This window comes from Drosophila obscura, unplaced genomic scaffold, assembly GCF_018151105.1.
Source record: "Drosophila obscura isolate BZ-5 IFL unplaced genomic scaffold, ASM1815110v1 contig_150, whole genome shotgun sequence".
In the NCBI taxonomy this organism is placed as follows: Eukaryota; Metazoa; Arthropoda; class Insecta; order Diptera; family Drosophilidae; genus Drosophila; species Drosophila obscura.
Window position 1 is genome coordinate 3,644,485 of NW_024542736.1, and position 27,474 is coordinate 3,671,958.

Consider the following 27,474-nt stretch of genomic DNA (forward strand, 5'->3'; position numbering starts at 1 on the left):
AGGCATGGCTTTGCTTTGCTTTGCTGGGGAGCACGCACAATTAATTTGCTGGCGGCTCACGCACAGGCACGCCCTCGCCAAACCATTTGCCATATTTGCCATATGCATTTTCAGCATATTTTGCGAGAGAGGCTTCTTACTTTTTTTTTTTGGCAGCTGTATCAATTACCCGGCCATGTTTCTCAAATTGCCAAACAACCTTGAAGTGTTGCGCTTCTCCCAAACTTCTTCTTCCAGCCAGTCACCCATCCACATGCTGCATCCTGTTTCATTTCTCTCTCTCTCCCAACGAAAGTTGATTCAAGTTTATTCAAAAACAAATTTAACTTTTAAGTCATCAGCAGCAGGAGCAGTACGGAGCACCAGCAGCTCCAGCAGCAGCAATGGAAAGTGGAAGGATACGGATACCTTCAGGTAACTGCCATATGCTTCACGGAAAACTCGCATTCAAGGCGACCTACGAACCCAATCCGTAGTCAAGTCAACTCCTCAACTCTTCACGATACACCCACACCACCACCGCCGCTCTCTGTTTTTGCTATTATTTTCTTTTCTTTATGGTATATTTTTTATTGTGAATTTTACGTTAGTCGCTGGCTGCGAGAAGGACTTATTCAACTGCAACTGCATCTTTATTCAGTCTGCCATTGTTTAACTGCCAGCTTTCGTTTCATTTTCGCCAGCATCGCCTGGGTCCGGAAGCCGGCACGGCCCGTCCTTGCCCATCCCTGCCTCGAACGGCATTCGGGAACAGTATTTGCATTCAACTTAATTGCGTTTTAAGTAGATTTGTGGTGAGATGTGTATGCATGCACGATCCGTTTACATACGAGACTATACGATTGTCAGTCCGCATATAGCACAAACACACACACACACACATTTCCGGCCCCGACAGCTCCAGCGAACGAGGCCGTCACGCTCTCTCTCGACTTTCCTTATAGCAATTTCCTGGCAAGCAGCACCTACAGCAGCCCACACAAAGGCAAAGACAGAGGCTTATACTCATGCACGTAGGTGTATTTTTTTTTTTCGCCAAGCACCTTCAGTTAAATGGAATCAGTCTCTGATATATATATGCGTACATATTCATATAAATCTTTCAAGTTCAAAAGGTAAAGAAAAATTAAGCTGCAAAAGGATCGAATCGAGACATGGAGAATTCGATGAAATATTACAGTAATGAAGTTGCAAGGAAATCCATTGGCTTTCGATACTGAAGCATTAATTATGCCCAAGAAAGGTAGGCACTGCTGATGTGATGTGATGTCAGGTTCCGTCAGCATCTCAACGTTTTTTACGCAAACTTTGCATATTTTCGCTGTAGATATGACACGATTCTAGCCCCCAAAAAAAATCCCTGGAAGTGTCTGAGCCCCGATGATTTTGTACTTGTATTCTTTACGGATTTTTTGTCTGCCTCATCTTTGTACACGTGTCAAACTAATTTCACATTTTGTTGCCTTTTATTTGCTGGCGCATTTTTGTCACCTGCCCGTGTGGCAGACATAGACCCATAACCAGAAAACCAGACGCTGAATCCGATTCAGTGTCTGAATCACTGCCAGAGCCAGTGCCAATGCCAGAGAGTGCAGCGCACCCCTCGATCCAAAGCTCCACAATGCTTGTGGCGCATTGAAATTCATAAAATATTTGCACAGCGAAATGGGCTACGAAGGCTGATGCCTTGGGGCGGAGTATTATGTGTCAAGCACGTTTGAATTCAAATTCAAATATTTGCCACAGTCGACAAACAAATAAGCACAAATATGGTAAACAGCAATAAGCAGCTCAGCTCAGCTTTGCAATGCTCCGGCAGGAGCGAACAGAAATGAAATGAAATGAACTGAAGTTATGGGGAACGTATTTCTTGCTCTCCGTGTGCAACCCCACTCCCACTCCCACTACATGCGTCCGTTTGTTCATGCAAAAATCTTTAGCACCCAAATATAATGCCATCACCTTGGCTGTCATATGAGCTGTTTGTTGTCTCAACGTATCTCTGTATTAATTTCACACATACTCCTACAAGTATTGGCAGCTAAGGACAGCCTGGCCTCGGAGGTACCAATGTAGAAGGAAGCCTGTATAAAAATCGGCTTAAAAGCTTGCCTGACTCGTCCTTGGCCTCCAGACGACACCGGCATCGACATCGACATCAACATCAACATCGACATCGAGTAGAACAATTGACGAAAACACTGAGCAAGCAATTCCTAAGTCGGCTAATCCTGTCTGCGTAAATTGTTTCGTGCTTGTAAAGCAAAATCGAGCAAAGTCTGCAAATTGTGTAATTACCGAGAAATCTGCTACGGACGTCACAGGACTTTCGTGTATGAATAAGTTTTTGGAATGAATTGAAAGGAAATTTCGTGAACAATGGAGGCCCGCATGGTAACCCCTCTGACAATGTTTCTGGCTTAAAGCCACCGCAGGAACTAGGCCTGGAAATGGGACTGGGACTGGGATTGGCACTGGGACTGGGTCAGAGAGGCAATGGGACACAATGAAAGGCCGCCTGTCACTGAATCGATTATGATTTGTGGCCAAAGTATAGCATACTCATGTGCGTCGCCTACACATAACTTTTCGGCAGAAATATATTCGATATTCGAGCGTATATTTTGCAAATTCGCACACTGCCAAGGAATCCGCCAAGGGACAATAAATCTTCGATTGTTTGCCAGCCCAAAAGGCCCAACACAGCTTCGTCTTTGAGTGTGGGATATATGTACATATTTGTGAGTGCTAAAAGAAGAGGATTGCCCTTGGTCGACATCCCACACGGAGTCGCTGTCCTTTGCTTGCCACATTTGACGGCCTAATTGCGCCGTCTGCCAGTTGGCCAACATAAAAACCAAAAACCAAAACGCAAACACGAACGAACCCAAGAGCCCCTGTCATTACGCTTCAAATCCCCCGTTATTGCCTTCGTCTGCTGCATATAAAAAATTGTGATAATTTGCGATGTTGTTGTGATAATTGTACCCGTGACCTTTGCAATCGACCATCAAGTTTCAGACGATTTCAATGAACATCTTTCGAACTACATTCCCGCTTAACCCATGCCAATTAATGTGAAAAATAGAGTCGGACATTCCACTGCCTTCGAGGCACATACGAAAATAAGTGAATTCAGCAATAAATAGCAATAGAGAAAAAAATATACGTATTTTTAGTTATTTTTCCTTTTTTTTTTCTTTTTGGTCAGCAGCAGTAGGTCCTGGTCCTGGTCCTGGTCCAATTCAGGAGACTGCAGGCGACTCTGACTCTCTGGAATCTCTGGGTGTGCCCGGGCCAAGACAAGATAAATGATGTTGCCAAACTGTGCCACACACACACACACACGCTATACACGCACTATACACACACAGATACTCATGTTCGCCTGTATGTTGTTATCACTTGGCTGACCATGTTCGCTGCCATTCCGCTGACTTTTTGCAATTGTCTGGTCAGGGATTGTCCTGACTTTTGACTTCTGACTTCTTTCTTGTCGTTGTCGTTTTCGTTTTTATTTCTATATTTTCTCTCTCATCTTTGCTGACATATATTTCATAATGATTATGTGTGGAGCGATTGTGGAAAAATGCAATTATTTTCGATTGTAGTTTAAGGTGTCATGTTTGCATTGCTCTCAAAAAATGCCGCACATTTATCACACATGTTTGTGTGCTTCGTCCAAAGCCGCACCTCCCTCCACACCCATTTCACACACGACAATTTTGCAAGTCGAAACGGAATTTATTGAGGCCGTCTGGGCCCGGGGCCATAGATCAGTCGCAGCATTTGTCAGGAAGGGACGGGATGGGACGGGACCGATGTCGAATGTCCCCAAGCCGAACTTGGGACATTTGCCATTGCCATTCGAACAACGACTCTTATTGAACTTTGTTCCTATTGATTTTAAAGAGGATTCCCTGTGTATGTGTGTGTGTGCGTTGTGTTCGTGTTGTAATTTTGGCAATTTTAATGCCATTAAAAGCAGCCTAGCATCAAAAAGTTGCAAATGATGTGCGAAAGATGGAAACGTTTCGAGTATTGTTCGTATTTATGCAATTTGTGGCAGCTGCTCGAACAACCGCAGCGACAACTCTACCACATGTAGCACATACATGTACATATAAATGTACTCGTATGCGTACAGCCACAGCAACAACAAATACAACAACAAGAAACAAGCTCTGGAATTTTCAATTAAATTGCAAAATCAATTTTCAGCAAATTAGCATATTTATATTTGCATATTTTTAATGGGGCTGTGCCTGTGTGTAGTGGGGGGATTCTCAGGTCACAACAGGTGCGAAAAGGGAAATTGTGCCAAATTAAAATCAGATAACACGAAATGACTTACATTAGAGCCTCACATGAAAGCGAAGCAGTGAGCAAGAGAGAGCTAGGAGTGGGCCAGTACCCCCCCAAGCCCGGGTTAGTCGTCACCAGCAGCTGTGCCAGAGGCGCGTGTCTGATGTTTAGCCATCAGCATAACACACACCCCGTAGAAACTCCAAGTCAGCATCATTCTTGTGGCCACGTGCAAGCCACTTAAGGGCCATAGGTCTGCGCTGCATACACATATCCACATAAGTACTATATGTACATATGTATGTGTATGTGTATTGTAAGCCATACTTGTGGCAAGTATTCCGATAATTACATTTAACAACTGCTTTCGATTGGGGCGTTCCACGAGTATTGAAAACAAAAGAGTTCTGGCCACCAAATTGTGCACAAATATTTCTGGAAATACATTTTTTGTGGTAGTGAAATTCTAACTCATTAATGATGAAATATTTTAACTTGGAATAAAAACATTTCTGCACTGTGTGCATACTTTTGAAACTTCCCAGTAGCAGCAGTTCTATTTGCATATACATTTTAATTTATTTATACATTTTTACCCTGAAAATAGCTTCTACTGGGCTCACCCACACCCCCCTACCCCCCCCCACACACACCCCCCACACACACATGTGTGGCCACAATTTGGTATACAAATTACGAAATTATACAAATCAACGTCGCACAATTGCTTCAATTGAACCCAGACCCTGAGCCAGACACAGTCCCAGTCCCAGTTCCAGCTACAGCTACAGCTCTTGGCTCAAGTGGCAAGGCTAAAGATGCTACTCCTTCTCCCACTTGTGCTACTGCTCCTGTGGATGATGATGGTGGGCTGTAGCTGTGGCTGGCAGAGATTAGAGTCGCGCTCGTGACGAACAATCAAAGACAAAACACCCTCGACACCTGCACGGAATTATGAAGCCCACTCGCAGGCAAAAGTCCCGAAAGAGTCGCGGTTGGATCAATCGGATGGGGGGGTGGATGGTGCTCCAGGGGCAGGCAGGGTGCGAGGCAATTAAGTCATTACTTCATATGTGTATTCAGCAGCTGAAGGCGTTCGTTCTGCAGGTGTTTTACAAGTGTGCAAACAAAGTGCCGCGGCGGTTGCATAAAAACCAGTAAAGCGGATGTAAGTGTATGCTGGGTGTGTGTGTACGTGTGTCACTGTGTGAGTGTTTCTCCGTTTGTTTGCTTGGGCCTGCTCTGCTCTGCTCTGCGCTCTGCTTTGCTCCTCTCTGCCCTCGCATTTTGTTGTGGTTGCAATAAAGGCATGCAAATTTATGTGCGCCTCCTGCCCCCCATCATATCATCCTGCCATATTTTTGATAAGCAATTTTCATCGTCCTTTGTGGGATTTTGTGCGTGTGTGTGTGTGTGTGTATGTGAGTCGAGGGGAGTAATTTTGCCTGGGCTCTCCCACTCCTGCCGTAATGAAATTAACAAATCATTTCACTTATGGGCACAGGGGCATCTGCTTCCACTTATTTCTGGCAGCGCTTTGATGCTAATTTGAATGGGAATTGTGTCATTTGAAGTGATTACAACCGAAGCTTATCAGCAGACAGGCAGGCGGCGGTAGAGCTGGAGGGGAAGTTTCAAAGGAGCCACAACGCAGTTCAGAGGGTGAGAAATTACATAAGCAAAACATTTACATTTATAAATTAATGTCATAATCGGATACAGCAAATTCATATTTTTAATGGAATACTCACTCGTCCTGTTGAGATGACGGCGATACTGATACTCCTCGCAGCAATTGAAAGTCAGTCAATTAGCGAATTAAATAATCGACCAACGATACGAGTGCACTCCAATGGCCAGTCCCAGTCCCAGTGGCAGTGCCACTGGCAGTGGCAGTCATGAGGCAAATGTCGGGGCAATTATACTCTTGCTCGCTGCGCCACTTGCATTGGGCAATGAAGTGCCTGGGCATAATTCCCCTCGGGCAGCACTTCTATCTGAAAATTGTGTGCAACCTGGTGATGGTGATCGTGATCAGCATTGCCATCTTCTGGCGCTTCAGCTTCAACTATGAGTTCAGCTACGACTTCCTCAACGATCACATGTCCCGCACCATCGATCTGAGCAACTTCGTGGCCCTGATGTCCACCCATTTCACCATCGGGATGGAGATACTCTGGGGCAATCGGAGCGCGGAAATCGAGCAGCAAATGGAGCAGATCCTGCACGACCTGCGTGTCCACCTGGGCAGAGAGGGCAGCCTGCAGCGGATACGCCGCTACTCGATGGCCATCTACGGATCGCTGCTCGGCCGATTCCTGATGCTCTTCGGCGCGGCTGTGTACAACAACGAAGGTATGGTCTACTCTGCCATGTACTCGGAGCTGGTGCTGTTGCTGCGCTTCACGGAATTCAGCCTCTACTGCGGCGTGGTGCTGGTGCTCCATCAGGAGCTTTGCTCGACTGGCTCCAGTCTCCTGGTGGAGCTGCACCTAACCCGCTTCGAGCTGTGGCCCCAGCGCCGCTTCACATTGGAGAAGCTCTCCCGCCTGCAGCGTATCCACGGCCGCCTCTGGCAAACGATCCGCCTCATCGAGCGCAACTTTCAGCGCAGTCTGTCCCTCATGCTGCTGAAGTTCTTCGTGGATACGGCTTCCCTGCCCTACTGGCTCTACCTGAGCAGGATCCAGCACACAAGAGTGTCCATCCAATACTGTTGGTATCCTTATCCGTATGATTGCCTTCAACTTCTTTTGGTTCTTTGGTTCTTGCAGACTGTGCCATTGAGGAGTTCTGCAAGCTGATGGAAATCATTGTGCCCTGCTGGCTCTGCTCCCGCTGTGACCTCATGCAGCGAAAGTTCCGCTCAATTTTCTACAGTCTGGCCACGGGTCGCCGCAACGGACAGCTGAATGCCGCACTGATCCGCATTTGCATCCAGCTGGGGCAGGAGAAGTATCAGTTCAGTGCCGGAGGATTCGCCTACATCAGCACCGAAATGCTGGGAACGGTGAGCAGAGCTTTCCATATGCAAATATTCTCTATTCAATTCCCTTTTTATAGTTCCTATTTGGCGTGATCAGCTACATTGTGATTGGCATTCAGTTCAATCTGAATTTAAATGCCAGCAGCTCCAGCAAACTGGCCTTAAAGGCTGCTGCAGCGGATGCCCCAGTTTGAATCGATTGTAGGGCATCAAACTGTTTGCCAGTCTAGCCGTGTGCTTATTAAATTAAAGTCAATTAACTTAATTAGCAAATTTGATGGCTGCTCGTGCATAATCAAAAAAGGAAAAGGACAACGGCCAATCACAGCCAGACCAAAAGCAGAGGGTGAGGCAGCGGGTGAGGCAGCGGGAGAGGCAGCGGGAGAGGCAGCGGCAGCGGCACAAGCAGCCGAGGAGCAGCAGCTGGCTAAAAGTCTTCTTCACATAATTATTCATGCTTAAAAATTCTATTATAAACTTCGTCCACATCGGCCACTGACCGTTGTCGAAGGGAGGGTCTTGTTTCCAGTCCTGGTCCATGTTTTGGGTTTGTTTGCCACGCATGGCCAATCTGTCATGGGCCTAGCTATACGATATGTGTGTGTGTGTGGGTGGTGTGTGTGTGTTTGAAGTTTGCCCCTCTGGCAATTGTTGCCACGCACAGATTCCTGCGCAAGTGGGCATGCATAATGCCACCAACTTTCTTCATATGTCCGCACGAGTAGCTGTCCGAGTCGGAGTCAGAGTCATGGGCCCCCGACATGATGATAAATCGAAGCGAAACGTAGCTCAGGTCATGCGGCAAATCCCATACTTGTAGGTCACTTCGTTAATCAGCAGCAATTTTTCATTGAGGGACTACTTTAAAATTGAGAAAAACAGAATCCTCAATCAAAACCTTAGCCTCAGATCAATGGCAGCCACTCGAAGTATTTTGCAACTGTTTGCTGTCATATGCAACATGACAGGGCAATCTCTCTTTCCACCCGTCTATCTTTCTATTTTCCTGTTGACTCTCTGACATTTGACTGGCAATAATCAGGCAAATTTGTACACTGCTGGCCCTGAGCCTTTCGTTCATCGGAACTGCATTTATCAGCATTTGCCAGACAGAGTGCAGCATCATTGGGAATATTTTGCCTTTTTCCAAGCTGCAGCAGAAAAGCTTTTCTGATGACACACCTTCAACGGCAGCTTCGGCAAATTCACACTAATTAATGCTCGAGAATGGGGCAAGCACTTGTGCCGGACACGGACTATGGGGCAAGGGCTTGAGTTTGTGCTACTAGAGTCTAGATCGAAACACAATCTAACGGCAAATGTTCTTGCCACAACACTTTGCCACGAATGGCAAATAATAAAAAGCAACTCATAATCGTCTCATAAAAATCAGATGTGCTCTCACGCACATTAATGCATGGGATGTGCCAGTGCCAGGTGCCTGTGCCACTGTCCTGAGTTCTTTGACATAGACAATGGCATGGCTTCCATGTTTCTTGGCAGTGACACACACTCACACACACACACTCGTATGTAGAGCACACAATGACACACACATGCACATGCTCGAGGACTTTTATAGCGACACGTAGTGAGGCAGTCGCTTGCCACGTTCTGAAGTGCAGGAAGCGCTCGTGTCTGTCTATGATAGAGAGAGAGTGTCAGTATGTGTGTGTGTGTACCCGTGTGTGTGTGCTTGTGTGACTGTATGCGTAGTTATTACTTTTATGAAGCATGTGATTACATTTTATTTTTAATGCTTTTAGTAAAATGAGGTTAGTACACACTTGGTTAGCGACAAATTACTTTTTTTGCCGCCTGCTGCACATGGCTCATGGTTTGCCCCTGAGGCTGTCTTTTTTTTTTGGGTGGTGGGGGCGGTTGGGACTGTACGCTCTTGCCACTAAACGCGTTGCAAGTAATATTTGCATTCGCTAATTGTTGTTGTCAGATTCGGAAAGCGCTTAAGCCATCAGCCAACAGCCAACAGCCATCAGCCATGCCATTGACTGCATTAAACATGTGCACAATTAACTTCCGCTTCCGGTTATGATTGAACCCCGGCACGGGCAGGGTTGCGAAGCGATAAGCCACGCAATGAACGAACGCACACAAACATGGACTCTGTGATGAGCTGTGGCTGTAGTTTACTGTTTGCATATTAAAGACAAATAACCCCCCACCACCACAATCTGGCGAACCCAACCTGGCAGCAGTGCAAACTCATTGCCGGTCCAATGTATTGCTATTCGTATACGCATTGATGGGCACGCCGTATGCCGCCATGCCGCACGCCACAGAGGGAGCGATAAGCAATAGATAACGCAGCAGCAGCAACAGCGGCAGCAGCGCAGAGAAATTCAATAGCTTGTCCCATGTATAATGGGTGGCCGAGCTTTGCTTTAAATGAAAGCAGTTGCCATAATATTTGTCCGCTTGGCCGCTGGCATCTGTTTGTTCATTATACGAACATAGCGCCACCGACATACAGACAGATAGACAGACAGACAGACAGAGAGACCGATAGACAGACAGACCGAAAGACAGGTGGCGCGAGCGCAGTCAAGTGAGAGGCAGAGGACAAGTGGCATAATAGCTGCAGGACATGACATGAATATGCATTCACAAACAAATCATTGAATGCACTCGTGATGCCTGACATTGCAATTAACCAACGGGAGACTCAAATGGGAATTCCCCTGCAATAAACAAAGTTATCAAATTAATCACAATAAAACAAATCTCGCAAAAAGCATGTGTCAACTTTTTATCAATCGCTATTACGTATGTACATTACGGTAATGCATCATCGTTCACCATCGGGCAGCAGTAATTTGAATAGAATTACCCCCCGCCCCGCCCCACATAAAATGATAAAATCAGGGCGCAACAAAAAATTTAATTATTTCTCACAGATGGATGGCGGCCCAAAACAAATATCAGTTAACCCCTCGATGATGTGCAAAGCCCTCTGGCTGTTCAACTTTAATTACTTTTGCCAACTATCGCGAACAGCAGCAGCAGCGGCAGCAGCAGCAGTAAAAATAGACCGCAACTTTTTATATAATCTGTTTGTTTGTGGAATAAGCTGTAATTAGAAACAATAATCCAGCCATTGCTCTAAGCGAAACTGGCCAAAACCAGGTGAACAGCGAATTGAGCCATGCCAATTGGCCGCACAAGTGATTTGGCATATTTATGGATGGATACTGGCTATTCGAGTACGCCCGGACTATGCCCAGAGTCTTCCCGTTAGCTGCCAGCTTGGGCCTGGCTTTTCAGCATTTTATTTGTGGGACTTTGCTGCTGCTGCTGCTGCTGCTGCTGCTGCCTCTCAAAAACACTCCAGAACCTGTTCCCCGGTTTGGACGGCTGCCAGCCCAAAAGTGGGACTGAAATAATAAACAGAAAGAAAGGGGGAAAATATGTTGACCAATATTTCAGTTTCCAGAGACTTTTCCGGGGCTTACTTCGCCTGCCTTGGCATGGCATGGCATGGCATGGCAGGGCTTCACTACCCTGCTTCCGGCTTGTCATAAATTATAAGGCGAATGGCCCGTGCGGAGATGAGAGAGCAGTCCGGCACCTGATTTGTTTATTTGTGGCACACATTTCTCACATTTTGCGACAACGTTGACAACGCACATGCCGAACCGGTGGCGCCATAAGGGCAATCAGTCTTTGACAGAAGCTTACAAAATGCTTTTTGAAATTCCAATCCAAAGTCGATTTCAATCCATTGAAACGTCATAGTATTTGCTCGGCACAAACAAAAAGACACACACACAGAAAGAGAGAGAGAAAGGCACACAGTCAAACACCTGAGCTAAACATTTAATTGCTGTGTAAATATTTGCTGCAAAGTGATGAAAAATTTCAACAAAACGAGACGAGACGAGAAGAGATGAGCACTGCACCACGTACATAATTATTTGCTGGGCAATTCTGTTGCTATCACATGCTGCCAGAAGACCACCCAGTCCAGACCCAGTACCAGTTACCATATTTTCGGTGCTCGGGTGCTCATTCTGCTCATTCTGTTTGCATCAACATGCTATACTCGGACATCTACTACCAGTGCTTTCAGAGGCAAATATTCATTTTGTGTTTGAGCTTGCCAAAGGACAACTTCCAGCATCCGACTGCAGTCGCTCGTGCCTCTGTGTGGTGGCTTTCCCCTTAGCTATGCACCGGCTTTCCCTTAGCCAGCTGCACCATTGTGCTGTCATCAGGCCACCTGCATTCGACAGACTTTGGCTTGTGTGCTCCGAGCTGGAGCAACTTGTCACCCCAAATGCATTTGGAAGGCAAATCGCAGGCTGATCTGTGTGCCGGGTTCGGTTCACTTGAAATTGCAGCTGCTCCGCCCACAACTCGGGTATTACACAATGCAGCACAGGAAATGGAAGATGGAAAATGGTAAATGGAAAATGGGAAGAACTGAAGACACACTATGAAATTTTCGCACTAGTTTTTTCTAGCTTTTCTTTTGCTTTTGTTTTCTCGAAACGTTGGCTGGCCAAGAACCATTAGCATTAGCACCACTAAATAGAAATGTTGGCCAGGCTCCAGACAGCACCCGCTGCCAAAATATTTTTAAATGCTCTTGAGAGCAGTTTTTAGTCCCATTTAAGATGGAAGGAAGGGGATGCAGGGGAGGCAGCTGGAAAAGTGTTGCACTCTTTGGCGCTGTGTGTTTGGGTTTTCAATTTAATTTCAATATTCCGATTGCATTTAATCTAAATATATGTATGTACACACATACATATGCACACACAAATATGTATTAATTCATTTTCGCAAGCAATTTGTTTATGTTTTTTCACATTTTTCTGATGAATTTGCCGCAATCAAACGTGAACAGGAAACCCAAAATGCAGCAGCAGCAGCAGCAGCACACACAAAGCTACACCCGAGCCACACAGACAGGTTGTCTGATTGGCAGGCTTCTTTAGATTTATTTATATACATTTTTATTATATGAGTGCAAACAGTTTTGATCCCTCGCCGCACACCGAAACTTTAAGTTGTGGTTAGAAATTTGTCTTTGCCTGGCTTCTGCCACACACATATTTTTGGCTTTTATCTAAATAAATTGCGGACTCGAAATTCCTTGAGACTAATTTGAAAAAAGCTTTTGCAAAGATTAAGACAAGCAAAGCCAAAAGCCAAGCCGGTCTTGGTCTTGGTATGCTGAGGCGAAAACCATTTACAAAAGAAAGTTGAATGGAGCACGTATTGGGGCAAATAGAAATGACCATCTGCTTCTCATATGCTCTTGAGGACCTTGACAACTGCTCAATCAACCGCAGCTAGCAGAAACCGCTCCATCTTCCATCTTCGCAAGGCCGCTTAACCCCAAAACGAATTGGATCATTTGCCAGCTATCCAAACGCGCCTCTCCTGCTGCTGCTGCTGCTGCTTCTGTCACTTTGGGCCGCAACAAAATAGGGCAAATAACACTTTGACACAACATTGTCATAACTCTTTATATGTCTGAAAGAAGGACGAAAGGAAGGAAGGAAGGAAGCAGCAGAAGTACAAGCGGTCTGGCAATATAAACAATAGAAGTAGAGCTTTGCCCCCTAAACGATTGCTCGTGGATGCCACACACAAGTTGTATTTTTCAATATTGTTTTTCCATGTGATTGAAGCACAAACATTATTAGCATACTCCTTGTCTACAAGCCCGTCCTTCTCTCATGTCCTGTGTCCTGCCCCGGTTGGTTTTGTGGCCCCCGGGCCACTGGAAGCAGCAGCCGTAGCAGCAGCCGTAGCAGTTTCTTTCCTTTCGGTATAGTTCCGTCTGCAAACATTATGCAAACATACATCAATAACCTAGCATGTTGTAATGCACTTGTCTCGCCAGGCGCGCACCCTATTTACCCTACACTGGCTGCGGGGGGGGTGGGCTCTTTGTATGGGGAATGGGTATGGGGATGGGGCCATGGACAGCTGCCGCAATATGTTTGGCATTGTGTCTGGATGGAGCGATGTAGCGCTGTAATGGAGCCATGGCACAGCAAAGCATGGCTTGAGGCATTATTTCAGTAAATCTTTTTGTTTTTTCTATCCACAGCTTACTGGGCGCACACACACACACACAACACACACACATTAAGTATGCCATGCCTCACAAATGGAACAGAAACGGGAGCGGGAGCATCATCAAATTGCCACCTAATGGTAATTTGATGCAACTAATTTGATAACAAATTCAATTTCAAAGGGCCCAAACTGTAGACGAATCCCAAATGCATTTATACCGACACAGCACAGCCCGGTCCGGCCCTGTCCTGCCCCGAGGAGTGACCAAGGGCTGGGCGGCTTTGGCTGAGGTTTTAACGCCAATGCAGATTGTGACACATTAACACAGACAAACACCTGAATGCACAGCTACTGGCAGCCGTAGCGAACATGGATGGGGCAGCAACAACATGGGAAACAGCACATCCCGTACATCCTGTGGCAGGACTCATGTAATTTGCAAAAGTTCAAAGCTTAACAAACTGTTACGGGAAAATGCAAAATGCAAATGTACTAGCTGCACTTCCTCCCAGACTCCCAACCCACCCAACCCACCAGCCAACTCTCTCTCCATTGTGTGTTATGGCACCCATTCCGTACACACACACACACACGTCAACTGATTCCACCCACCGGAAATGCCCCTAGTCAAACAAAACGTAATTTAATCGTCCTATAACAACAAACAAACACACACTCATTCAATCATTGAGCGCCACAAATGGCGCATTCCACGAGACTATTGTTTTGGGGATATGCAATGAAGATACTCGCATCTGTGCGCCTCTGTCGAATGTTACGTTTACGCAACGTGCAGCATTTTGGCAATTAGTGTGCCAGTCGATACAATATATATTATTAAGCGGCACAGCGGGCCAAAACACAGAGCACAGTGAGTGGAAGAGCCAAAGTTTGCTGGCACTTTTTCCCCCCCTGATAATAGTACTCGTATTTGCAGGAGCAAACGTATGCATAATGCCACGCGAGAGAGCCAACAAAATGCGAATGTCAGCTCTCAGAGTGGTTTGCGGCCCGCATCTCAGACAAACAGGCACCCTGAGACCCCAGCCCCAGCCCCAGCAGGGGAGAGCCTGGCCAAACCAGAGCTACAGCCAGAACCAGAAGCAGAAGCAGAGCCAGAGCCCAAGGGCAGATGCAGAGGCATCTTGCACATTGCCCAATTGATTTTCAGGGAATGGGTAGCGAACCTCCTTCTGGCTTGGCGTTGTCAACCGAGAGCTACTTTGGCCCTGTCTCCGCTTGGCTTGGCACAAGTCAAAGCTGGTTGGAAGTCAATGCGCTTGAGTGCATTGTAGCCCAGCTTTATCTGTGCTCTGTTCTGTTCTGCTCTGCTCTGTGTTTTGTGTGCACTTTTGATTTCCTTAAGCTCCGACAATTAAAGAGTGCATCCTTGCCAGGAGTCTGCTATTATTTCAGGCAAGTGCGCCACTTACAAGCTATCCGAAAACTTTTTAATATGCTTGCGAAATTTTGACAAAATTGCAAGTTAAATAAGTAAGTACAAGGCAGAGGGCTGAGTAGTCTGGGAAGGCGGCGAAACTGACTGGCAACTCAACAGGAGCAGCAGAAGCAGCAGCAGCAGTTGCACGGATAAAACAAACACTCAGGCAAACTGACAAAGGGAGGACAGGACCCCGAGTACCGAGTGCCGAGTGCCGAGACTTGAGACTTGAGGCTGGGTGAGTGGCAAAGAGGAAACCATCAACTTAATTTCCCGCCCAAGTCAATCCAACTTTGGTGCAATTTGCGTGACAAAAAAAAAATAAAGAAAAAAAGGGAGTGACTGCAGAAAGAAAGAACGAAACTGAACAAAATGGAAAGAGCCAGAAAGTTTGATTGCAATTGAGACAAATACGCAGTGCGAGCCCCGAAAATCCGCACTACGCCTGCCGCATAATAAATGTCCTGGCACCTAAACTCGTTCTGGTATTCCTTTTCGCACTCGTATGTTGCGGCAGAGCGACAAAAAAAAACTTTTGAGCCTTTGATGGCATGTGATGCATTTTATGGATTTCCTATTCGTAGCCAGAAAAAATCTGCTGGAAATGCTGGAAAAGGAACTTTCTTACAGGTGCTGGCCGGCGGCAAGTGCTCATCTCCTGCTTGCATCGCCTTCAAAGTGTATTTCATGCAGCTCTGCATTTAATTGAATTGCCAGCAATAAGCAATGCCATGCCACGCCACAGGACTTTTGTCACCCTGCTGCTTCCTTTGGCACTTTCGGTAACTTCCACGCAGAGGGTGGTAGAGAAAGGGGGAAAACACGGCATGACTTTCCCCATGGGCCATGGCTCACGAAAAATTCAAAAGATATATGATTTTTTTTGTTTTTTTTTTTTGCACTCCTGGCCAGGACACTTTTTTTTCCTTTGGGTAGCAGGTGTCAAAGGCAGTCTTCAGAGCCAAGTCGGAATTGTCAATAAATGTGCACCCTGCAAGTTTCATTATGGGCCCGCCGGGCACAAAGGAAGCCACAGCAACCAAGCGCCACACAAAAATGCCTCTCACCCACTAGAGATGTGAGTGGGTGTCGGTGCTGCGTGAGGTGAGTGGAGTGGGTGAGTGAGTGAGTGTCTTTCTGCCTTAATCAAATACGCATGCTCATTAAACTTTTTCAATTTAAGGCCTTTGGGTGTCAAGTTCTGTGGTCTCGTGCGTCAACTCATTAAAGTTGCATGGCAACAAAGTTGACGACAACTTGCCGCCGCCTGCTTCAGCTCCCACTCGAAACTGAAACTGAAACTCAAACGGAAACTAAAGCTCAAACTCAAATGGCATGTCATAAATTGAAGCCACAAAATGTATCTCAGCATGCGAACCAGAGTATCCGGGGGATACGAAATGCAAATTAAATTATCGAAGCCCAGTTTGGTGCCAGGAGCAACGCATTAGGTGCTCTCTAGCCCAGGCCGAGAGAGCTGGTCAGAATAGAGTGCATGTGCCCTGTGCCACGGACCGAGAACCGAGGAATATGGTCAGGCACTCGGCCGCATGTGTCGGGTGCGGGACCACAAAAGAAGAACACAAAACTGAGCTGAGATGGCAATTGTGTGGCAATGTCCAAGCTGCCTTCGCCCCAGAGTTCCGTTCCCAACCAAGCAAATCCAGCACTCAGTATGGCAATGGAAATGCGGCTTTTCGCTTGCAATCCCTGATGGAAGGGGCTTTGGTTGCTTTGACTCCGCCTTTGATTTGATTTTTTGTTGTACGCGAAAAGCCTACTTCAAATCAAAGATCATGCCGCTGCCGGCTGCCTGTAATCCGATTCACCCATCCCATTTAATTATAGAATTCGACAAATTATGCCGCAGAGGGCTCGCAAGCCGACACGTTGCCGCACTTGCCCGATTTTAATGAAATCGCAGAGCATATGGTGGCTATATATGTACATATGTATGTGTCACTGAGGGAGTGCGAGTGCGAGTGCGAGTGCGAGTGCGTGGGGTAAACTCCCACCCACACACACCTGAAGTTTCATGCAAGCTGGGGTCAGGTGGGGGTCGCAGTGCCAGTCAAAGCTGACACGCACACGCACATATTTAGGCTGGGTCGAGTGGCGTGCGGGGGCAGAGCCCGACCCCTTACTTATTCCACCCCCGCCCCGTTGTGATAAGAAAGTGTCAACACAAACGTGACAAAGCTACAAATGTTTAATTTTTATGGCTGTGGTTGGGCATTCGCCCTTGCCTGTGGGGGGGGGCTGGGTTCGGGGCTATGGTGGTGCCTCGCGCGTGCCTCGCCGCTTAACTCAACTTATTTACAGTTGGCAAAGGGTTTTGGTTAGAGCCGGAGTTCGCCTCTTGGCCACATTTGGTCAAGCGCCTGTACCGCGCCCGATCCGGTCCGGTTTTTGTGCCGAAAATCACGTTTTTACCGTAAACATGTTGCAAAGTTCGCGGGCTGTTTTATCTTGTGGCATAGTTGTGGGGCAGTTGGGCGAACCAGGCCAAAGCGTCGAGAACGTGTCACATTGGATAGAGAGAAATCCAGGATGGGTGGCGGCGCATGTGGGGGTGGGGGTGAGCGTTGGGGGGCCAACTAAAGCAAAAAGTAAAATATTTAAATTTAGTTTCTGTACAAACAAGCTGCAAGGCAGAGCATTCAGTCGGGCCTTTGTTTGGAGTAAGCTTTCAACGAGCCGGCGAAGCTAGAATATAGGATCAGCATTTGGTACGGCTCAAACAATGCCCAGCCAGGCTTTATTTGCGTCTTAAAAAAACGTACTCAACAAATAACAAATGGGGGGGAAAAAAAAAACATCACGGTAGAAGATGGTTTGCAGGAAAATATTTTGTTTCACTTTGTGAGCATTTTTCCCCTTGGCTAACTTAATTTCTATGCAAGTTTTTCGGCTCGCAGGCAGCGGCATTGTTTCTCGGCTAAAATTTTAATGCATGCCAGGCCGCAAAACACTCAGATACATCCGAAAAATACACACACAGACCCGCCTATAATATAGGGGCATATACATACATATGTATGTATGTAGCGTACATATGTACATTTGGCCATAATGAATGTGCAGCAACATTTTTGATGGCGCCCGCTGACAACAATAAATTACTTTTGGCTTTAAACGAAAACCATTAGCATAAAACTTGGCAACAGCGGCAGCAGCAGCAGCAGCAACAACACAACGAACGGATGGGAACATGCGAGTGGAAGCAGCGAAAGCCGGAGGCGGAAGCTACAAAGCTACACATCCTTTTAACGCGGATACTAGGCGTATGCGCAATATTTGTCTGGCTCTAATTTTAGCCAACAATTTGCCAGCACTTACATGATTAAATTGCAGCCAGCCCCGATCCCGAAGCTGATGCTGATGCTGATGCTGATGTGGATGCTGATGTTGATGCTGACACTGATGATGGGGATGATGGCCAGAACGATGGCGATGCTGGATGATGCTGATGGCCAGGACGATGGCTCTGGCGATGGCAAATGTTGGGGGAAACTTTTCAAATATGCGAGCCTTTTAATTAACTTGCCAGCACTTGTATGGGGAAGTGTGTTTTAATATATTGTGCGAATATTCGCTTTTTTTTCTGCCCCCTTTCTCTAGCATGCTTTTATTAAGCGTTTCATAATTTCATGCAGTAAACTTGCTAATTGCGCCGCCTTGCTTCCTTTTTCCTTTGGCACTCTATGCCGTGCCACGCCATGCCACGCCACTCCACTCTTCACTCCTAAAGTGCCCCAGACAGCAACGACTTGTGCTCAAGAAAGCTGCCAAAAAGATGGAAAAAAAACGTATATAAAATAATGGGAAAACAGAGAGGCAAAAGAGTGTGCTGAAAGAAAGGGCAGCCGAAAGCAAGCCAGAGAGAATTAGTTGCCCCAAAGTGTTTTCCGTTTTTAATATTTCCTACAACTTGGTAAAAAGTTGCTGCCGGGCCACTCTGGACACTTGGCCACGGCTCGACGCTTGCCTGGTCACTGGTGCTCCACTTACTCAGTGGCTCCTGACTCCCTAACTCCCCGCTCACTGCTCCCTGCTCACTTGCTCAATTTCCGCTTTTAATTAAACGAACATTAGGCCGAGACGACTCACACTTGGCCCTTTGCTCGGACCACCACCACCAGCAACCACCAACCACCTGATGATTGGGGCTGGCATTGCAATCGCTTTTTGGCCAGCACAACCAGCACGATCGCCAGGGCCAGCCAGCAAAACTGCGCGTAAATTGCATGCAGTTAGTTTTAAAATTTAAAATTAATTCCTGGCCTGCAGCCATCCGACGACTATTTCAGTGTGTTTTAATAGCCGTTAATATTTATGAAGCAAAAGTTCAAATGGCAAACAAACAAACATCCGCATAGAGCCAACTGCTGTCGATATTTAGCAATGCATTTTCCTGCGGGGGGGGATGGTAACAGTTGGCGAAGTGGGAGGCAGTTTGCCCAGGTGCTACACAAACTGCAGCCGACCAGCCGTGAATGGGGCCATAATAATACAAAAACTGTTTATATTAAATAGGCGGAGGACATAATGGCCTCATTGATTAGCCGAACACTATGCTAAATACATTTCGATGCGAATAAGTGCTTAAATAAGTTATCCATACAGAGACAAAAATTGAATGTCTAAATTAGTATGTACAATTTAATTTTTGATAATAATTCTAATAATTTTAATTCGTTAAATTTATAAATATAAAAATAATTAATTAAAAAATATTTTCTTTTTAAATATTGAATATATTTAAATCAAATATTTTTATATTAATGGTAAAATGTAAGCGAAAAATGTTTCTTTTTAAATTTTCCACTCTCGGAACGAATATATTGGTATAATTTTTAAATCTATGTTGAAATGGCAAGGGAATATTTTTGCTTATTCTTTAATATTCTTTATATGTTTTTACTTATATTGGAATATTTTTGCTTATTCTTTAATATTCTTTATTTACTTACATTGCTATTTTGTCGAGTGAGTCTATATAAATTTATATTTAGCTTACAATTGAGATTTGATGCTGACTGCTTTTCGTGGCATAAAAATATACACATATTAGTATGAGCACGTCCAAGACGACCAACAGTTTCATCAAATTCAGCTGGAGCAACTGCATGCGGACTACATCCAATCCTAGACGACATTCTGCGTTAGGGCGAATATTTTAAATATAATGAAAAATTCACCATTCTGACTGTGTAGCTCTTGCAGCAGTTGAAGGTCCAGTTCTTGTGGTAGGTCGTCCGACTGTCTGTCAAACTCTAAATCGAAGGTCACATAACGATCTGATAGATCCAGCGGTGTCCCGACTGGAGCCGACAGGACAATCTCCGCAGCGTGGAACATTAAAAGAAAAGCAGACAAGCACCCTCGATACCGAATCATGACTGATCAGCGAATGATGGCACGGACCAACGCGTTGGCATTGGGGTCGGGGTCCCGCGACATCTGCGCAAATAAAGAAAGAATACGCAGCGGTATCAATTCCACAATTGCCATATATTTACACTTCTCGTGTACATACATACACGCGTACCTTTGTGGAGAGCAAACAATGACGAGCAATATCCGATGTGAAGGCCAAGCGAGGGAATATTTATTTCCACACCAGACCAGACTAGACTCACATTGGGCCAAACGTGGTGGTGAAGCTGGGTGGGACGACTGTAGTAGCGGTTACTGTCGATGAAGTTCCTGCTGGTGTTGTTGCTATGGTTGTTGTTGCCAGTGGGGCAATAGTTGTTGTTGCTGTTGCTGCTGTTCTTGGTGGAATATCTGCATCTGTTATTACTTTATTTGTTGCTATTTTTATTATTGGATGCCTCGTTGTTGTAGTCCCTGAAATAGCAGACATTTCACTCGAAATTGGCTTCGTTTGCTGCGAACTGGGAGTCGACGTTGGAACATCGCCATCGCTGCCATCATCACCGCCACTGAAACTGCCCATTAGACTAAGCAGACCCTGTAAAGCACGAAAAGCTCGATGTTTATGCCTCCACTGCCCCACCAACTCCACTTCTCCTTGCTTTCAGTTTACCTTTCTAAATTGCTGCCAGAGACCGTCGACGGTATCTGTTGCATGTTCGAGTGCCGTGTCCACTTCATCGTAAAAGCCTGATGATTCCTCCACTGGCCCGGCTGTTTTGTTGTGGCCGGCGTTCGTGTCTGGAGTGCCAGAATCTGCTGTGAGGCTGCCAAAGTATTGCCTTATACCGCCCATGAAATCATCGTCCTTACTGTCCGGCAGCTCAAAGAACATGCCACTCACAGGAGCAATGGAACCGAAGCTGGCCAAGCACAGCAGCGTGGAGCACATCCAGCAGATTAGCAGATTCATTGAATGCTCGTAGTTTTCCTTCTATCCGCCAGCTGCAAGCGGATCCGATCAAATGTCTAACCAGCGGCGGATACATTTCGGTTTTGTCTGGGGGCTCAATCTCCTGCCCTTGAGCTGATTGTAATCATCGGTGACACTGAATCTAATTGAAAGAAACGGCTGTTCAAGCAGCTGACAAAAGTCTTGACATCATTCGTTGGCAAATGCGGCTGACGCATACGATTGTTTTCTTTTAAATAATTCTAACATTTCAAACGCAAACAGGGGTTGTGGATTTGCCTGTTTGATCACCGCAGAATGAGATTTTATAGCAATCTCTCATGATACTCTTCGGCAGTGGCGTGGCGGGCATCTAATTGCCCCTAATATCGCTGTCATTTGCACTTATGCCCCACATGCCCCCCCACTCGCGCAGCACAGCCAGCATTATGGCTTTGATCTGACTTAGACATATGCCCAAGATAATGGCAATGTCAGTGTCTGCAGCAGTGGCAGTGGCAGTGGCAGTGCAGCACTCAACTTGGGGTGCGACTCGAGCGCATCGGGCTGTAAGCACGAGAAAAGCATTTCAAATGCATTCATGGCAAGTGGAAATAGAAGTGCATGGAGGGGGGGGAACGCAGTCAAACGTTTTAAATTACTCACAATGAAGAGTGGAAAGTGGCAGGAGGCAGGAGGCATGAAGGCACGAGGCAGAAGGCGAGTGGCAAGTGGCTGATGACTCAGTACGTTAAGGGCAGCAGCTGAGGCGTGACGTGAAAAGCTAACCCCTCCAACCGCACCACACCCTCAACAGGCACCCACATCAAATGTCTGCTGACTGCCGTGGATATATTTGTGTGTGTGTGTGTGTGTGTCTCTGTGTGTGTGGGTGTGTGTGTGCTTCAATTAATATGCAACTCGAATTGTGCGCGGCAAGTGCAACATCACGCGTCAGCAGAGTGATTGTTGAACATGGCAAGCATTAGCCATACATACAGACAATACACACACACATATACATACATATATTCGTATCCATTTCCTTTGTCATCTAATTAGCTGAATAGTCCATTGAGTGGGGCATGAATACCTGTCGTTGCCACTCTCTTATCGCTTATTTCAATTGATCAAATTTGCTCAAGGAAATCAAGCTCTGGCACAAAGGACCTCATAAAAACGACGACCACACTAAACAGCAGTGTCATGGCTCCTCGGCTCCGCTCCGCTCCAGTCTCCCGCAGCCCCCGCAGCCAGCCAGTCCCTGATCTATGGCACTGCAAGTGTCACATAAATTACAAGCGGAAGCATCAAAATGCTGTCAAACCGAGCTCCCAGATAGTGGGCGGTAGACGCGTCGAGTCGTCGAGTCGTCTCGTGTCGAGTTGAGTTGAGTTGAGAGTTGAGTTGATTCCAGTCGCGTCGCGTCTCGTCGAAAAGGATTTTCATTGCCGCTTTCTGGGCGCAGCCTTTCAGCTTGCAGCATCTACTTGGCTTGCTTTCGGCTTGCCTTGGCGTTTAGTTTGTTCGCATTGGCACTTTGTCTTCATCAGGGGCGACAAACGGTGGCCACAACAAGCCCATCATAGCCATCGACGGGCGCATCATCCCCATACTCATCCTCATACTCATCGTTGTCGTCATCGTACATAGCTATAAACATCAATTTAGCAACGAAAATTGGTTTTCAGATAGCTTTCAAACACACACACACACACATACAGCACACACAGTTTTCCAGCTAGAGAAAAATTGTTTTTCGCTTTAAGTGACAAGCAGTGAGGGCGAAGACTCGACAACTTTGTCGATGTCTTCGTCGTCTTCCTAGCCCTATTCCGAGTCCTTGCTTTTCTTTCCTGCTCCTTTTATTTATTTGTTGTGTCTTTTTCGACTAGTAAATTTCTGTCATGCCGAAGCATTCGTGTGGAAAATAATAAACCAAAAAAAGAAGAACGACCGCACACTGAAAATGAAAGTGTGTGGCCATGCATACGAATACGAGTGCATGCAACGAAAAAATTAAATATTTTTTGACTGATTTTTTCAATTGAAAAAAATCCATTTAAATTATTCCTTTAACGTGTTTGAAGATACAACATTGCAAAATAAAATCGTACGAGTGTATCGGTATAGGTGTGTAAATATGTAAATTTAATATCCATTTCCGGTTCGAATGTGCTTTAATTTTTGTTTGGGTGCATGAAATTACAACTACAACTATAACTAGCCAACATTTTAGGCATATTTTATGCACCAACTTTGATTTTCAATGTACAATAGAGCAATACTTTCGGGCTCATAAATTTATCATTGCCAGGGCCAGGGCCAGGCCTGGCGAGGGGCATAAATAAGACATTCGCGCTGTGGCTGGCCTGCTCTGGACTGGTGCGTCAAATGACAGCGTGAAAAGACAGCGACTGGGCCAGCGAACCCCCGATGGAGGGGGGGATTCGTAACGATTAGATTGATTGAAAATTCGATGGTTGAGTGATGGACTAAGCCCCGAAAGCTACTCGGGATTTGCAGCAGTCGTGACCATTCGCAGCAGAAAACTGGCAAAAACACTGCCCCCCTTCCTTAAGAGGCGACCACGCCAATGTCGTCCTCCGAACGTGTCATAAACCACACACTCCACACCATTTCACTGGCAAAATGTAAGCGAAAGCGGCGTCCAAGGGGAAAATTATTTAAATTTATGCCTGGAAAATAAGGCAAAGAAAAATTGAGTAAAAACGAAGAGCCACGACGAAAACTGAACGGAGTCGGGAATATGTGTCAAATGAAATTCGTTCAAACTTTATGCAAACCTTAACAAATTGTCATTAAAAGCGTCAGAACACACACACACACACACAGACAGCACACACAGACACAGCACACATAGACGGGGCTAAGCCATAAACAGAGCCGCCATTTGCCCGGCCATATTTATGATGTGAACGACAAGACAAAATGGACTTCCGGCCGGCAAGTGAGCGCCATACAGCGCCATACGCGCCATACTCGTAGAGCAGAGAGAGAGAGAGAGAGAGAGAGCGACAGAGAGGGACGTATAGCGACCAGTGGCGGCTCTTTGCATTTTAATAGACTGACCCAAACGCTTTGCGGAACCACATGCAGAACGCGAAAATACAAACGATGCCTGCTGCATATGTATGTGTGTTTGTTTCTGTGTGTTTGTGTTTGTGTGTGTGTGTGTGTGTGTGTGGCATTTGCATTGCAAATTTGCAAAAGTTTAAAAAATTTATGCGGCTTTAATGGCACCTGGCGACTGCAACCAGACCGGACAGGTCCGGACCTAACCATACCACACCACACCAGAAACCCCGAGCCAACACCAGGCCAAGACTATTCCAGGAAATTATATACTAAATAGCAGAATAATTTTTGGCATTTGTGCTGCTCATTTTTTGCTTTCACCCCAGCCCGGGTCCTGGTACTGGTACCGGGCCTCTTGTGGCCTTTTTGTCGACTACATTAAATGCAAATTTATGCCTATTTGCTGCAAGAAACTGTAACGGAACCTGGCTGTTGCTAGCTGCTTGTTAAACTGGCATAAATTTCACTCACCACCCCTTCCCTGCCGTTCCCCTGCCATCCCTTATAGGCTGACAGTAAACGGGCTCCAACTATTGAGAGTGTTTCATCAGAGAGCCATGGGATGGGGATGAGGATGGGGATGGTTTGTCTGCTGCATTGCCAATGGAAAAACTATGGCCAACTATCGTGCCACTTGTGCATTGTGCATTGGCGGAATCCTTGCAACTTATTGTTGTTATCGCTCTTTGCACTTCTTTTGACTTGCCACTTCTTTGCTTGCCACTTGGCAGGCGAAACTCTTTCAAACTTGGCTAAGTAAAATTTATGTGCATTTTTTTTGTCGGTGGTGTCTCCCTTTTTTTCGTGTCCACTCTGCGGACTCTACTGTGCTCGTGTGTGTGTGTGTGTGTCCCAATGGGCTGCCAAGAAATGTTTGGTTTTGTCTCCGGTTTTTATAGGCGCAGCAGCATTGGAAAAGCGTTAGCTACAAATAATTAGCCATTAACAATTGGCCAGGCAGAGACAGCCCAGACTTTTGAGCGGTGCCCTCTGTTGCCTATTTTCGGACTGGCTTCGCAAAAGTTTTACGCTTTATTGGCCCTTCTGCTGGGTTAGCCCTTCTTCTGGTTAGCCCTTCTTCTGCTGGCTGCTGACTCGTCGCTCTGGCTGCTGCAAGTTTTTGCTTGACGCGCTCAATAAAACGATTTATGCTGCCACTGGCCCCAAAACTTTGTGAACTTTGGCCAACATTTGTTTTGTGCATTGCTTTGTACTCTGTGGCAGTTCCGGCAGCCCCGGCCACTTGCCACTTTCCACTTGCCACTCCTGGACGCTCCAGCACTTATTAGTGCAGTTTATTTGCCTTAAGATGCTGCATGCGGTTTGTCTTTCGGCGCACATAAATCTGTGCAAGGCAACTTTTGGACACAGGCAGCAAATAAACACTCAGGGGTCATAAATCAGTGGGCGCGCTGTGTGCTCAGCTGCAACATGGCCAACATGACGTGCAACATGCGCCGCCACCAGCACCAAAACCAACACAAAAAAAAAAATACCAAGGAGTAAAGTGCCACCCCATCGCATGGCCCACAAAAAAAAAAGAGAGTGTGGCAAGCAAATCGAAGGAGCTGCTGCCTTCTCGGGGGGCGGTGCTGGGTGTGGCTAATGCAAATCATGCAGCGGCGACAACAGCTGCAAATGTTGGCCAAATTGCCCGACTGTGGCGGCTTGGCCTGGCCTGGCCTGGCTTACAAGATGCCTTGGCATTCATGGAGCCTGTCCCACCACACGCCTCTGCATAATTTATCATTTATTTGTGCTCATTATAACATTACCATTGCCACTGCGGCAGATATGAATAATTAAAGTGCAGCACTCCCCAGTCCAGGATAATTGACACACATATCGAGCCGCTCCACAAGAGTTCGTCGATGTATCCGGCACGTTTGCTGCCACAACATTCAATATGTGTTCGGTATAAGTTCGCAGAACTACACGGACTGCATTTTATATTTGTCCAAGCCTCACACATGCCTCCTCGATGCCTCCTCGTTGCCTCCTCGATGCTGCATGCAGCTACATAAGTGAGCTCAGCAATCAACGATCTAGTTGTGGCACTCCTGACAATGTGCCAGTGGCATGGCCTGGCCACGAGGCGTCACGGCCACAGCCACAGCCACATTGCCCCGCCAACTGGTACGCATGTCTGTCATGGGTGACAAAAATCGAACATTGATGCCATGCCATTGACAGACACAACTTTGGCCAGCAATTGTAATTGGTTTAGGTTTTTGGAACAGGACAGGATAGGAACTGTACTGTACTGCACAGGAACAGTACTCCAGCGGGCTCGGTTCGAAGTGTGCGTTAATTACCTTGTTCGTGGCTTTCGATGGCTTCGTGATGGGTGGGCATGGGCATGGCCATGGGCATGGCCGTGTTCCAGCCATTATGCAGATTCTCCGAGTAAAGCGAATCATTTTGTGCGCGCAATGAACTCATCGCCAACGTGGACTTAATCAAATTTCGCAGCACAAAATAGCAGCGCAGCAGCAGCAGCATTCACGAGTGGCGTAGCGTTCCGGGCACGTTTTGTCGGACAAGCAACACACAAAAAATCGTTGCATACTTTGGGGCGCGCTTCATTTGGCTGCTTGCTGCTGGCGAAACGAGCTAAGTGGAGGCCAGGGCCAACGTTGACACACTTATTTACCAGCTGGCCTCGGAGCACACGTCAAGCAGCACAGCAGGAGCACAGCGCCACGGTCAGCTCTCTGTGCCACCACTCCATTCTTGTCGTTCCTCTCTCTCGCCCCCGCTCTCTGTGGGGCTTGTTGCACGCTTCACGCTCGCAGTGGCACGCGGCGCATAAATCAATGGCAACGATCTTTACGTGCTGCTCCCTCAAAAGTTTCTGGCTGAGCATCCGCCCCACCAGAACCAGCAGCAGCAGCAGTAGCAGCAGAGTCACCACCCACTGCTCACCAACACTCACGCGCCGGGCCCCCTTTCGCAATCTTTATTGCACATTGCGGCTTCCGGCTGCAGGATGCGGATGCGGATGTGTATGTGGCTGTTTGTGCTTCATTTTAGTTGAAAATGCGGCATTAAAATGCATTTGGCTTTCAATTTACTCGCACTCGAGTAATATTTTCATTAAGTGTTTTCTTTTCAGTCATTTTGGCCACGTTCTACTCCCCAGCAAGTCCTCGAACATGCTCGTATCCAGTGCTTAAGTACTCTAAATTGTTAATGAAATGTTAAATGGCTGGGAGTTGCCAATGCCAATGCGAACACAAGTCGACGCCTCCTGATTGACCATAA

General features: G+C 46.5%; 3 protein-coding genes across 3 annotated transcripts; 1 reads left to right on the plus strand and 2 right to left on the minus strand.

Annotated features, from left to right (window-relative positions):
• Positions 1 to 6,203: 6,203 nt before the first annotated feature.
• Positions 6,204 to 7,485, plus strand: LOC111067230 (putative gustatory receptor 98a). The gene is made up of 3 exons (XM_022356285.1): positions 6,204 to 7,020; positions 7,080 to 7,315; positions 7,369 to 7,485. The coding sequence occupies exons 1-3, from the start codon at positions 6,204 to 6,206 to the stop codon at positions 7,483 to 7,485; spliced, it is 1,170 nt and encodes a 389-aa protein (XP_022211977.1).
• A 12,232-nt stretch (positions 7,486 to 19,717) lies between these two features.
• LOC111069130 lies at positions 19,718 to 20,210 on the minus strand. The gene is made up of 2 exons (XM_022359033.2): positions 19,982 to 20,210; positions 19,718 to 19,928 (listed from the first exon to the last, which is right to left on the minus strand). The coding sequence occupies exons 1-2, from the start codon at positions 20,178 to 20,180 to the stop codon at positions 19,792 to 19,794; spliced, it is 336 nt and encodes a 111-aa protein (XP_022214725.2). The 5' UTR covers positions 20,181 to 20,210; the 3' UTR covers positions 19,718 to 19,791.
• On the minus strand, positions 20,187 to 21,173 carry LOC111069119 (homeobox protein 9). Its single transcript, XM_041591751.1, has 4 exons — positions 20,833 to 21,173; positions 20,648 to 20,757; positions 20,423 to 20,570; positions 20,187 to 20,243 (listed from the first exon to the last, which is right to left on the minus strand). The coding sequence occupies exons 1-4, from the start codon at positions 21,130 to 21,132 to the stop codon at positions 20,187 to 20,189; spliced, it is 615 nt and encodes a 204-aa protein (XP_041447685.1). The 5' UTR covers positions 21,133 to 21,173.
• Between the last annotated feature and the right edge of the window lie 6,301 nt (positions 21,174 to 27,474).

What these genes read in the sequence shown, in the direction of transcription:
- LOC111067230 (XM_022356285.1), top strand. Translation starts at nt 6,204, where the DNA reads ATGAGGCAAATGTCGGGGCAATTATACTCTTGCTCGCTGCGCCACTTG. An exon ending in AAGAGTGTCCATCCAATACT is followed by an intron (nt 7,021 to 7,079) that starts GTTGGTATCCTT and finishes TGGTTCTTGCAG; the next exon opens with ACTGTGCCATTGAGGAGTTC. An exon ending in GCACCGAAATGCTGGGAACG is followed by an intron (nt 7,316 to 7,368) that starts GTGAGCAGAGCT and finishes CCCTTTTTATAG; the next exon opens with TTCCTATTTGGCGTGATCAG.
- LOC111069130 (XM_022359033.2), bottom strand. Translation starts at nt 20,180, where the DNA reads ATGATTCGGTATCGAGGGTGCTTGTCTGCTTTTCTTTTAATGTTCCAC. An exon ending in AGAGCTACACAGTCAGAATG is followed by an intron (nt 19,929 to 19,981) that starts GTGAATTTTTCA and finishes AATGTCGTCTAG; the next exon opens with GATTGGATGTAGTCCGCATG.
- LOC111069119 (XM_041591751.1), bottom strand. Translation starts at nt 21,132, where the DNA reads ATGAATCTGCTAATCTGCTGGATGTGCTCCACGCTGCTGTGCTTGGCC. An exon ending in TCTGGCAGCAATTTAGAAAG is followed by an intron (nt 20,758 to 20,832) that starts GTAAACTGAAAG and finishes CGTGCTTTACAG; the next exon opens with GGTCTGCTTAGTCTAATGGG. An exon ending in AAGCCAATTTCGAGTGAAAT is followed by an intron (nt 20,571 to 20,647) that starts GTCTGCTATTTC and finishes TAACAGATGCAG; the next exon opens with ATATTCCACCAAGAACAGCA.